The 13,001-nt window shown below is 47.6% G+C and overlaps 1 protein-coding gene and 1 long non-coding RNA gene across 2 annotated transcripts in view; one reads left to right on the forward strand and one right to left on the reverse strand.

Annotated features, from left to right (window-relative positions):
* The window catches only part of LOC109924174 (putative transcription factor Ovo-like 1), a 5,594-nt gene extending 3,529 nt beyond the window's left edge, over positions 1–2,065 (forward strand). The window contains exons 3-4 of the mRNA XM_020524196.2: positions 396–582; positions 1,569–2,065. Of these exons, the coding sequence (XP_020379785.1) occupies positions 396–582; positions 1,569–1,852 (471 nt within the window). The 3' untranslated portion in view covers positions 1,853–2,065. The remainder of the gene's footprint in view (positions 1–395; positions 583–1,568) is intronic.
* The window catches only part of LOC125487667, a 23,180-nt gene that overhangs the window by 2,669 nt on the left and 7,510 nt on the right, over positions 1–13,001 (reverse strand). The window contains exons 2-3 of the long non-coding RNA XR_007266015.1: positions 2,753–2,809; positions 1,549–1,636 (exon numbers count right to left, since the gene is read on the reverse strand). This is a non-coding gene — a long non-coding RNA (uncharacterized LOC125487667). The remainder of the gene's footprint in view (positions 1–1,548; positions 1,637–2,752; positions 2,810–13,001) is intronic.

Below are 13,001 nucleotides of genomic sequence, written 5' to 3' on the forward strand. Positions count from 1 at the left end.
CCCTCTGACAGTGCCCGCTCCCTCAGCACTGACCCTCTGACAGTGCCCGCTCCCTCAGCACTGACCCTCTGACAGTGCCCGCTCCCTCAGCACTGACCCTCTGACAGTGCCCGCTCCCTCAGCACTGACCCTCTGACAGTGCCCGCTCCCTCAGCACTGACCCTCTGACAGTGCGGCGCTCCCTCAGCACTGACCCTCCCACAGAGCCTGCCCCCTCAGCAGTGGAATCCAGGGTGTTGACAATGGGGGTGTTGGTCTATGCAGTGGGACTGGAACCCCTTGCCCTCTTACTGCAGCTGAAAAGATTTTCACCTGTCAGCTGGTGCTGGGAACGGAACAGTGGGATGTGACTGAAATGCCCCATTGTTCTCATGTAAGCCTGTGTGATTATCCAGGTCACCCGGGGGACGTGTTCGGACCAGCTATTCAGCTGCCCATTTTGCCAGAAGACCTTCCAGTACCAGCGCATGCTCAACAGGCACCTGAAATGCCACAACGATGTCAAACGCCATCTCTGCAACTTCTGTGGGAAAGGCTTCAACGACACGTTTGACCTCAAGCGACATGTACGAACACACACAGGTAATGGAGCAGTAAATCCCCTTTCTCACTTTCCTCCAGTTCGGAATGTGCTGGCATGTGTAGTTGAGAGGTTCATAAATTGGGGTTCCTGCTCCTTAAGAGTGGGACAGTGTCCATGTCTGGGAAGTGGGGGTAGTGGGCACGGGAGCCTCAGCAGAACAATGCCAGCACTGAAACAGTTAAATTGCACGTTAAGGCCACACACCCCACCCTGCTATAGGAAGGATATTATTAAACTGGAGAGGTTTCAGAAGAGATTTACCAGGATGTTGCTGGGAATGGAGGGTTTGAGTTATAAGGAGAGGCTGGATAATCTGGGACTTTTTTCACTGGAGCGTAGGAGGTTAAGAGGCGACCTAATACAAGTTTACAAAATAATGAGGGGTATAGATAGGATTAATGGCGAGTGTCTTTCCCCTGAGAGGGGGGATTTCAAGACCAGGGGGCACATTTTTCAGGTGAGAGGAGAGAGATTTAAAAAAGACAGGAGTAAAATTTTTTACACAGAGCGTGGTTCATGTGTGGAATGAACTTTCAGAGGAAGCGGTGGATGTGGGTACAGTTACAATGTTTAAAAGACGTTTGGATAAGTACATGGATAGGAAAGGTCTGGAGGGATATGGGCCAGGAGCAGGCAGGTGGGGCTAGTTTAGTTTGGGATTATGGTCGGTATGGACCAGTTGGGCCGAAGGGTCTGTTTCCGTGCTGTATGACTATGACACTAGTGTGTCATAGTTTAAAAGGTGATGGGGCACTCCCTCAGCGCCGACCCTCCGACAGTGCGGGGCTCCCTCAGCGCCGACCCTCCGACAGTGCGGGGCTCCCTCAGCGCCGACCCTCCGACAGTGCGGGGCTCCCTCAGCGCCGACCCTCCGACAGTGCGGGAGGGGCTCCCTCAGTAGTGCAGTCGCTGAGTATAGCTGTGGTCTTAGTTGATTAAAAGTGCTTTATGTAAATATCACTGACCTTTGCTCCCCTCCTGGCAGGGATACGCCCGTATAAATGTCACATGTGTGAGAAGGCCTTTACTCAACGCTGCTCACTTGAGTCACACCTGAAAAAGATTCACGGTGTACACCAGTCGTACGCCTACAAGGAGAGGCGAACAAAGCTGTACGTCTGTGAGGAGTGTGGGTTCACAGCTGAGAGCCAGGACTGTCACCTCATCCACCTGAAGGAGGAACATCCCAACAGCCCGCTCCTGCGCAAAGCCTCAAAGAAAGCAGCGGCCATGAAGGAAAGCTCCCTACCGGAGACTCTCAGCATGTAATCTCTGATCTCCTTCAACTCCCCTCCTTGCCACTAACCTCTCTCTGTCATTGCCACAGGGCCCTCGGGCGGTGGGGCTAACTGGTCCAAAACCCCCTCCTCCCCTCTCACTGCTCACTGGGATGGCACAGGGGTTAGCGCTGCTGCCTCACGGCGCCAGGGACCTGGGTTCGATCCCCACCCTCGGGTGACTGTCTGTGTGGAGTTTGCACATTCTCCCCGTGTCTGTGTGGGTTTCCTCCCGGTGCTCCGGTTTCCTCCCACAGTCTGAAGGTGTGCAGGTTAGGGTGGATTGGCCATGGGAAATTGTCCTGTAGTGCCCAGGGATGTGCAGGTTAGGGTGGATTGGCCGTGCTAAATTGTCCCATAGCGCCTAGGGATGTGTAGGTTAGGGTGGATTGGCCGTGCTAAATTGTCCCATAGTGCCCAGGGATGTGCAGGTTAGGGTGGATTGGCCATGCTAAATTGTACCCTGGTGCTCAGGGATGTGCGGGGAGGTGGAGTAGCCATAGGAAATACAAGGCTATAGGGAAAGAGTGGGTCTGGGTGGGATTCTCTTTGGAGGGTCAGCGTGAACTCAATGGGCTGATTGGCCTGTTTCCACACTATAGGGATTCTATGATTCTAGCCCCAAATACCACTCAGGGTCATCACCAGAGGGCTTGTCGGTGGGGTAGAAGGGGTCAGGGTGGCATCTCCAGGGGACCACTGAGCTGCAGGTTCCGATTGTCAGGCTATTCAACTGCGGAACCATCGCTGCCCTTGCCGATCAACTCTTCACTGAGTCACTGTTTGAGTGACCCACTCACTAACGGAGATACTGGGAACATGACCCACAGCTGACCACTGGGATGTGACTGAGACTCTAACAACAGCCTGCTTGCCTACAAACTGCACTTACCCTCAAACGGAGAATTATGGAAAATAATTTTCGCTCTTTATCACTGGTTTGGAAAATCTACAAAAAAAAAGCCAAGAATTACATGGGCAATATGTACAATACTTGAATGACCTGAGCAGCATTTCCACTCTATGTTTGTAATGTAATTATTGAGATCTGTGAGAACCTTGTATCAGATTGTTATGTTTTTAAGCTGGGACAATTTTCAAGGGATTTTTATGAACTTTATGGATAGGGGACACATACTGTATGCAATACAGTTACTACACTGAGATTATTGATCAGTACAATCAATGCAATATGTTTACTTCAGCACGAACTGTTCTGCCATCAAACACTCCCAGGATAGGGACAGTACGGGGTTAGATACAGAGTAAAGAACGCTCCAGGAGTCTTGGAAGGTTTGAAACTTGGAACTTGAAGGAATCAATTACCTCAAATGAACTGCTGAACACGGAAAATTGCGAGTTAAAATTTCAAGTTGAATTTGGGAACATTTAAATAACTGCTTTTTTACTTGGGCCTGAGAGAATACACCTCAGACCTTGATGATGTATGACACTGACTAATCATCTCCCTTCCCTATCTTTGTCACCTCCTCCAGTCCCTACACCACCTCCCTATCTCTGTAACCTCTTCCAGCCCCCTACACCCCTTCCCTATCTCTGTAACCTCTTCCAGCCCCCTACACCCCCTCCCTATCTCTGTAACCTCCTCCAGTCCCTACCCCCCTCCCTATCTCTGTCACCTCCTCCAACCCTGCAATGTCTCTGCTCTCCTCAAATTCAGGCCTCTTGAGCACCCCCCACTCCCCTGACTCCTCTCGCTCTGCCCTTGGTAAACGTGCCTCCAGTACACCCTTTCGTTCCTGAACCTTTCCGTCTCTCTCCTTCCTCCATTAAGATACTTCTTAAAACCAACCTCTGTGTGTAAGCCTGTAGGCACCTGCCCCTAATAACTCTTGCTGTGGCTCAAATGTTTGTCTGATACAACCCATGTCCAGCGACATGGGATGCTATATAACGGCAATCTGTTCTTTACAAGTTTTGGCATTTGAGGGAAAACATTGTCATGTAATTTTGTTGATAACCATTTTTGATGACAATTTATTTGTGGCTATTGGACTATTGTTTATTTTTATAAGGAAAAAAATGCCAGATTTTGGACAGTCGGCAAAACTTAATGGTTAAATGTGCCAAGGGCAGAGGTCAGGAATGAGAATCTGTCATTGTGCAGGGGCCAGGAGGAATCAGCTATCTACTGACACCTGCTGGTGGATGGGAGGGCATACGGACATCTGGGCAAGGACAGAATAGGGCCCTGACTTCACTCCATCCCTATTATACTAGGCTGTCATACAAAGGCAGAGGTGCGGAGGGAGGGCAGGGACGTAAAGAGAGAATTCAACATTGGAGGGTTCAGTACTGATGGAGTGCTGCACTACTGGAACGTCTACACTGAGGGAGAATGGTCACTGGACCTGAAACATTAACTCTGATTTGTCGACATAGATGCTGCCAGACCTGCTGAGTTTTTCCAGCAATTTCTGTTTTTGTTTTGATACCGAGGGAGTGCTGCATTACTGGGGGGTTAACACCGAGGGAGTGCTGCATCTCTGATGGGTTAACACCCAGGGAGTGCTGCATTACTGGAGGGTTAACACTGAGGGAGTGCTGCATTACTGGATGGTCATCGACAAGGGAGTGCTGTAGTTCTGGAGACTTAACATCAAGAGAGTGCTGCATTATTAGAGGGTTAACGCTGAGGGAGCACTGTATTACTAGAGGGTTAACACCGAGGGAGTGCTGCATTACTAGAGGATTAATACCGAGGGAGTCCTGCAATACTTGCGGGTTAAAACTGAAGGAATGCTGCATTACTGGACAGTCAACACCAAGGGAGTACTGCGTTATTAGCGGGTCAACACTGAGGGAGTGCTGCATTACTGGGGGATTAACATTGAGGGAGTGCTACACTATTGGAGTGTCTACACTTTAGGTATTCTAGAGAAGGTTTTACTTCTAAGATGAAATGTTAAACCGAAACCTCATCTGATCTTTCATGTGATTTCAAAAGATTCCTTGACTACTATTTGAGGACGAGTAGGGGCTTAGTGGTTAACGGTAAGAGCACAGAGGGGAAAGGGTTCTTAGACTGTGTTCAGGAGAGTTTTTCGTTGTAGTATGTGTCCAATCCTTCAAGGAAGGGGGTACTGCAGGAGCTGCTCGTTGGTAATGAGGTGGGCCAAGCAGGTAAAGGGTCAGTCAGTGGGAACACTTAGGGAATAGTGATCATAGAACCAGTGCAAAAGGATAATGGACAATCCAGAATTGTGGGCATCCCTACAGTACATGGACTGCGGCCGCTCACCTCCACCTTCTTAAGGGGTAATTAGGAACAGGAATAAATGCTGAGCCTGCCAGAGACACCCACATCCTATGTGTTAGTAAGAAAGCCATATGAGGCAGCGCAGTCAAACAATGAGAAGGCTACAAAAAAAAGCACAAATTTTCAGATGTCACAGCTCCATCCTGTATCCAGCTCATTGGAAAGTCACCGCAGTGCATCTGTGGTGGAGGGAGTGGGATGTTTGTGGATGTGATGCCAATCAAGCGGGGGCTGCTTTGTCCTGGATGGTGTCAAGCTTCTTGAGTGTTGTTGGAGCTGCCCCCATCCAGGGGCAAGTGGGGAGTATTCCATCCCACTCCTGACTTGTGCCTTCCAGATGGTGGGACAGGCTTTGGGGGGAGCAAGGAGGTGAGTTACTCGCTGCAGGATTCCCAGCCTCTGACCTGCTCTTGTAGCCCCTGTGTTTACGTGGCTGGTCCAGTTGAGGTTTTGGTCAATGGTAACCCCCAGGATGTTGATAGTGGGGGGATTCAGTGACAGTAACACCGTTGACTGTCAAGGGGCAGTAGTCAGATTTGGTCGTATTTGGTGATGGTCATTGCCTGGCATTTGTGAGGCACGAATGTTACTTGCCACTTGTCAGCCCAAGCCTAGATATTGTCCAGATCTTGTTGCATGTGAACACAGACTGCTTCAGTATCTGAGGAGTCACGAATGGTGCTGAACATTGTGCAATCATTGGGGAACATCCCCATTTCTGACCTTATGATGGAAGGAAAGTCATTGATGAAACAGCTGAAGATGGTTGGGCTTGGTTTTGTGTTCTTGGCTTTGCAGTTATGGAGTCATAGAATCATGGAGACATACAGCATGGAAACAGACCCTTCAGTCCAACACGTCCATGCTGACCAGATATCCTAAATTAATCTAGTCCCATTTGCCAGCATTTGGCCCATATCCCTTTAAACTCTTCCTATTCATGTACCCATCCAGATGCCTTTTAAATATTGTAATTGTACCAGCCTCCACCACTTCCTCTGGCAACTCATTCCATACACGCACCACCCTCTGCGTGAAAAAGTTACCCCTTAGGTCCCTTTTAAATCTTTTCCGTCTGACCTTAAACCTATGCCCTCTAATTTTGACCCCCCCCCGCCAAGAGAAACGACCTTGTCTATTTACTTGATCCATGCCCCTCATGATTTTATAAACCTCTATAAGGTCACCCCTCAGCCTCCCGATGTTCCAGGGAAAATAGCCCCAGACCATTCAGCCTCTTCCTGTAGCTCAAACCCTCCAACCCTGGCAGCATCCTTGTAAATCTTTTCTGAACTTATTCAAATTTCACAACATCCTTCCTACAGCAGGGAGATCAGAATTGAATCCAGTATTCCAAAGATGGCCTCACCAATGTCCACAACATAACCTCCAACTCCTACACTCAATGCACTGACCATCAAAGGCAAACACCTTCTTCACCGTCCTGTCTACCTGCAACTCCACTTTCAAGGAACTATGAACCTGCTCCCCAAGGTCTCTTTGTTCAGCAACGCTCCCCAGGACACTACCATTAAGTGTATAAGCCCTGCCCTGATTTGCCTTTCCAAAATGCAGCACCTCACATTTATCTAAATTAAACTCCATCTGCCTCTCCTCGGCTCCTTGGCCCATCTGATCAAGATCCTGTTGTACTCTGAGGTAACCTTCTTCACTGTCCACTTCACCTCCAATTTTGGTGTCAGCTAACAATCTTTCTAACTCTACCTCCTGTGTTCACATCTAAATCATTCATATAAATGACCATAATTGGAATCTTTCTCATCACAGTTCCTTGGATGGTCATTGGTGGGCAGCACTCAAAGAGAGCGCGTTTTTCTGTTGTCCTGCTTCCTTTTGGGTGGTTTATTAGCCTGCTGACTCCTAGCGCTTAGAACGAGAGAGTCCATTTACCTGCAATGCAGGGGTGACTACTGGCTGGTTCTTCAACTATGACCTTCACCTTCAGTTCGCTTTTCCTGAGCACACCATAGCTTTATGGTTGATCGAGACAGGTGGTGATCATTGGACTTTGTGCTTTGTATGTAAACACTAATTTGGCTGAAAGGGCGATTACAGTTGATAGCTAATAAAATAAGTCCTGGTGATTTTGGTGGTGGGAAGGTCGCTCAGCTGTGTGTGGCAGCATATCTGGATGTAGAGAAAAAAAATTAAGTATCTACCCTTAATGGGTTTTGCACTTAAATATTCAATTGGCCACACAGTGATTTACTGGTGGTGCTTAGTAGTTTAAAAAATGTCACCATGATTTGGTGGCTCAGTGGTTAGCAGTGCTATCTCACAGGGCTGGGTTGGGCGTTTGCAAGTAAATATCTAATTAGCTACATGGGTTATTTACTGCTGGTAGTTAATAGGTGAAAAAAATATAGCAGGGTTGATGCAGGAGAAAACACTCAGTTGGGTGTAAGATGTAAAAAAAATTTTCTGAAGAAGGATCTAGGCCCGAAACGTCAGCCTTCCTGTTCCTCTGATGCTGCTTGGCCTGCTGTGTTCATCCAGCTCTACACCTTGTTATCTCTAAAAAAAAGTTAGGTATCTTTCCAATTTGATTAGCCCCATCCCCCTCACCTTTGATGGTCTGCACTGCCCTGAGGGGACTCTGCATGTAAATTAATCACATGACAAAACACGGCTGATTTACTCATGATGGCTAATAGGGGTAAAAATTCCATGGGTGTTCTGGTGAGGAGAAAGCAGCCGTTTGGTTTGGTGTGATAACGCTTGCAGATATAAAACGACTTGGGTACTTTGACTATGTCATGGCCCTCTCTAGAGTCACAGAATCATACTGCATGGAAGCAGACCCTTCAGTCCAACTAGTCCACAGCAACCAGGTTCCCAAACTAAACTAGTCCTACCTTCTTGCATTTGGCCCATATCACTCCAAACCTTTCCTATTCAGGTACTTATCCAAACAAGGGCAGGGCTTATACAATTAATGGTAGGGCTCTTGGTAATGTTATAGAACAGAGAGAGCTAGGGGTTCAGGTACATAATTCTTTGAATTTTGCTTCACAAGTAGACAGGATGGTTAAGAAGGCATTAAGCACAATGGGGCAGCATGGTGGCTCAGTTGTTAGCTCTACTGCCTCACTGTGCCAGGGACCCAGATTCAATTCCACCCTTGAGTAACTATCTGTGTTGAGTCTACACATTCTCCCCGTGTCTGTGTGGGTTTCCTCCCACAGTCCAAAGATGTGCAGGTTAGGTGGATTGGCCATGCTAATTGCCCATAGTGTCCAGGGATGCGTAGACTCGGAGGGTTGGTGTGGACTTGATGGACCGAATGGCCTGCTTCCACACTGTAGAGATTCTATGAAGCACGCTTGTCTTTACTGCTGAAACCTTTGAGTATAAGAGTTATGTTGAGGTTGTACAGGACATTGGTGAGGCCTCTTCTGGAGTACTGTGTCTGATTCTGACTCCCCTGTTATACGAAGGATATTATTAAGCTAGAGAGGGTTCAGAAAAGATTTACCACGCTGCTGCTTGAAGTGGAGGGTTGGAGTTATAGGGATGGACTGGTACTTTTTTCCACTGGAGCATAGGCAGGCAGCACTTATAATTGGTTAAATATATAATTAGGGACATGGGTGACCTGGTGGTGGTTTCATATAAATACATAACAAGAAGAGTTGAGTAATTCAGTTGGGTGACTTGCTGGTGAGTTTATATCAGAATATAAGAACCAGGAGCAGAGTGGGCCATCTGGCCCTTTGAGCCTGCTCCGCTATTCGATAAAGATCATGGCTAATCTTTATTGTAGACTCAGCTCCACTTCCCCACCAGCTCACCATCACCCTTAACTCCTTCACTGTTCAAAAGTCTATCTTTGCCTTAAAAACATTCAGCGAGGTAGCCTCAACTGCTTCACTGGGCAGGGAATTCCACAGATTCACAACCCTTTGGGTGAAGAAGTTCCTCCTCAACTCAGTCCGAAATCTGCTCCCCCTTATTTTGAGGCTATGCCCCCTTGTTCTAGATTAACCCACCAGTGGGAACAACTTCCCTGCTTCTATCTTGTCTATTCCCTTTATAAGATCCCCCCTGATTTCTTCTAAATTTCAATGAGTGTAGTCCCAGTCAACTCAATCTCTCCTCATAAGCCAACCCTCACAACTCTGGAACCAATCTAGTGAACCCCCTCTGCACCCCCTTCCAGTGCCAGTCCATCCTTTCCCAAGTAAGGAGACCAAAACTGTATGCTGAGTGTAAAGAGCTCCCTTGTTTCTCCACGGTTTTGTTTGTGCTAATCTTACAATGCACCCCAACGTAGGTTTATCAAAACAAAAGAGCTGGGTACTTCACTGCCCTTTGGCGGCCAATGGTTGTAATTACCATTAAAACTAAAGCTTGGATCTCGGGCCTGGCTAAAGTGTCCATCCACAGGTCCAGGCAGCAAGGGGTAGAGAGGGTTTTCGTTCCTGACTGCCTGCCCCTTTTCCACAGATACATCCGTGCCTGCAACAGGCCCTTCGGTCCTCCAAGCCTGTGCTGACACATTTTGCCTTTCCATACTAAAACTGTCTTCACTTACAGGATCTGTATCCCTCTATTCCCTTCCTATTCATGTGTTCATCCAGGTGTGTCTTAAATGCTGTTATTGTGTCTGCTTCCACCACCTGCTCTGGCAGCGTGTTCCAGGCACTCACCACCCTTTGTGTGAAAAACCTGCCTCGCACATCTCTTTTAAACTACCACCCCCACCACCCCGGCTCCATGACCCCTAGTAATTGACCCCTCCACCCTGGGAAAAGTCTCCTTCTTTCCACTGTATCCATGCCATTCACAATCTTATAAACTTCTATTAGGTCACCCCTCAACCTCCTGTGTTCCAGTGAAAACAAACCCAGTCTATCCAAACATTCTTCATAGCTAAAATCCCCTGTACCAGGCAAAGATCCTGGTAAACCTTTTCTGTACCCTCTCCAAAGCATCCACATCCTTCTGATAGTGTGGTGTACAGGACTGTACGCAATATTCCAATTAAAGTTCTATGAAACTGCAGCATAATTTGCCTATTTTTATACTAAATGCCCCTTCCAATGAAGGCAAGCATGCCATAGGCCTTTTTACTGCCTTATCTAGCTTATGTCCTTGGAGAGGAAGCATGCAGTGTTCAGAACCCTGGAATGTTTCACAGACAGAGGTTGGCACCACAGAGGCTGGGGTGCAATATTTCCCCCTCCCTCACACGATATTTTCATTTACTCTCTGACTTATTTTCCATTTTCCAAGTAGGTTTACAATTTGGTTTATTTTTCTAAAAAAGCAAGACAGTGAGCAAGTTGAGTGCTCTCCCAGTGGGAGGCTGGTTCCTGGCCAGGGAAAGGGTGCCTCTGAAGGGAAAGGTGGAAACTGTGATCCGTGTTAAACTGCAGGTTGACAACGAAACACCTGCAAATCTCTAAAGTGCTGATTGACCCCAACGTAGCATCTGAATATCTGTGCATCGAAAAGTTGGATATAAGGATGCAGAGAGACTGGATGGGTGGTACAGATCTCTCACTTGTAATGGATGGAGCACCAATACTAGTACAGCAAGAATGGGCTAAATGGCCTGTGATCTGAGTTTCGGCTCATGGTTTGATTTTGTCACTTCCAGGGTTAACATTGTTTTTTAGGAAAGTTACACCTGGAGGAAAAGGTACAGAGCAGAGCAACAGAACTTGGCAGTGCCTTATCTGATTTGGAAACCGTCTCAGTTTGTGCACACAACCACCGCAAGCAGTAAGGAGGGGTTGTGATCAGTTCAGAACACCAGCAGCAAAGGTCACTGCTTAATTCCTACACCCACCCCACCCCCTCCTTCCCTGCTGATCCCAGGTACAGTGAAACAGAACCACACCTCTCCTGATAAGCACCAACCTTCCCCACCCCTCCATCCACACACCCATCAGCCCACAAGCACCACCCCCTCACCCCCCCCACCCAGGCACTGGAGAAAGCCGGAAGATAAGAAAGGTTTTATGAGGACTTGGATGTTATAACTGGTCCAGAAAGGCTGAACACATTGGGGCTGTTCGCTCAGAAAGGAGATGGCTGAGAGGGCAACCAGTTCCATTCTTCCAAATAACAGAGGGCACTTCGATAGAGTTTATGTAGCGAAAGTGAACCCCACTCCCGTGGGGGCAGGGGGAGACCACAACGAGGTTGGGGGGCGCAGGGATCATCAGTATCTGACTCAGTCAGTTCAATGGGGAATTCAGGAGCAACATCCCCTCACCCCAGAAAGTGGGACTCACTTCCACAGGGAGGGGTTGAGAACATGTCGATATGTTTAACGGGGTGAGGGAAGGTGGATGACCACATGACGGAGAAAGGAATAGAAGCATTGGGCAATGGAGAGATAAAAGGAGATCGGAATGATTAAAGGGAAATGAGGTGACAAAAGGGCAACTTTAAAATTTTTAAATGGGATGTGGGCGCTAGCATTTATTGCCCATCCCTAATTGCCCAGAGGGCAGTTGAGAGTCAACCACATTGCTGTGGGTCTGGAGTCACACGTAGGCCAGACCAGGTAAAAGTGGCAGTTTCCTTCCCGAAAGGACATTAGTGACCCAGATGGGTTTTTCCTTTGACAATCAACAATAGTAGCCATTAGACTCCTAATTCCAGATGTTTTAAAAACTGAATTCAAAGTCCACACTCTGGCATGGCAGAATTTGAACCATGGTGCCCAGAACATTACCTGGGTCTCTGGATTAACAATCCATCGATCATGGCACTAGGTAATTGCCTGTAGGGAGAAAGGGAATGGAGTGATGAAAGGGGAATAGGAGGGGTTTATGTGGATGATCTGAATGAATAGTTGCTGTCTCTACCCCTTTGTATAGAACAGTAGAACTAGTCCACATTGTTTCGTACACCCATTTCCATGTGTTGAATCAAGCAGCAAAAGACTTTCAGAGACTTCGAAGTCTCTTATTGTAAATCTATAGTTCAGCACAAACATCAGTTTCCACCTTTCCCTTCTGGGTCCACTCCCTCCCCTGAAGCCAAGCCTTCACTGTCTTTTTTCAGAAAATAAACCAAACTGAGAAAGAAACATCAGGAGCCCGATAACATGAACCAAAAATTTATCACCAAGAAGGGGTAGGAGGGGTCTAAAACGAAATGAAGTGTTTGGGAAAAACCTGGCTCTTTACATTTTATAAGCCCACCACAAATTACCAATGTCAATGAACACAGACAAATAACAAAAAATAAGTGGGTAAACAAGGCAGGGGCGAAATGAAAATGGGGTAGAGAATTCCAAACGCCATTTCACTTCTCCTTACCCTGAAATGACCAATCATCTTATCCAAGATGGCCATGTCCCATGAATAAATGATAAAGTTGAGATGGTTTTGGAAAGAGGATAGCAGGAGAGATTCACATGACGCTTTTGGTCACGATTGAACTTCAGATACATGAAGAGATTACAGAGGCTGGGACAGTTCCCCTGGGAGGGGAGATTGTTGAGAGATCTGATCTGGGTTCTCAACATCAGCAGGAGACTGGGCTGAGTGGCCAGGGGGAAATCTGTTACTACTGGTGGAAGGAGCACAACGATTTAACATGACCGGCAATAGGAGCAAGTGACAGGAGGAAAAGCATTTTCACCCAGTGACTGCTTAGAGTCTGGAATGTACAGTCTGAGTGTGTGGGGCAGGCAGGTTCACTCGAGTGGTTAGAGTCTGGAACATACTGTCTGAGAGTGCGGGAGAGGCAGGTTCACTCGAATGGTTAGGGTCTGGAAGGTACTGTTTCAGAGTGTGGGGGGGGCAGGTTCACTCGAGTGGTTAGGGTCTGGAACATACTGTCTGAGAGTGTGGGGGAGGCAGGTTCACTCGAGTGGTTA

The sequence above is a fragment of the Rhincodon typus genome, chromosome 43 (assembly GCF_021869965.1).
Source record: "Rhincodon typus isolate 14 chromosome 43, sRhiTyp1.1, whole genome shotgun sequence".
Classification (NCBI taxonomy): Eukaryota; Metazoa; Chordata; class Chondrichthyes; order Orectolobiformes; family Rhincodontidae; genus Rhincodon; species Rhincodon typus.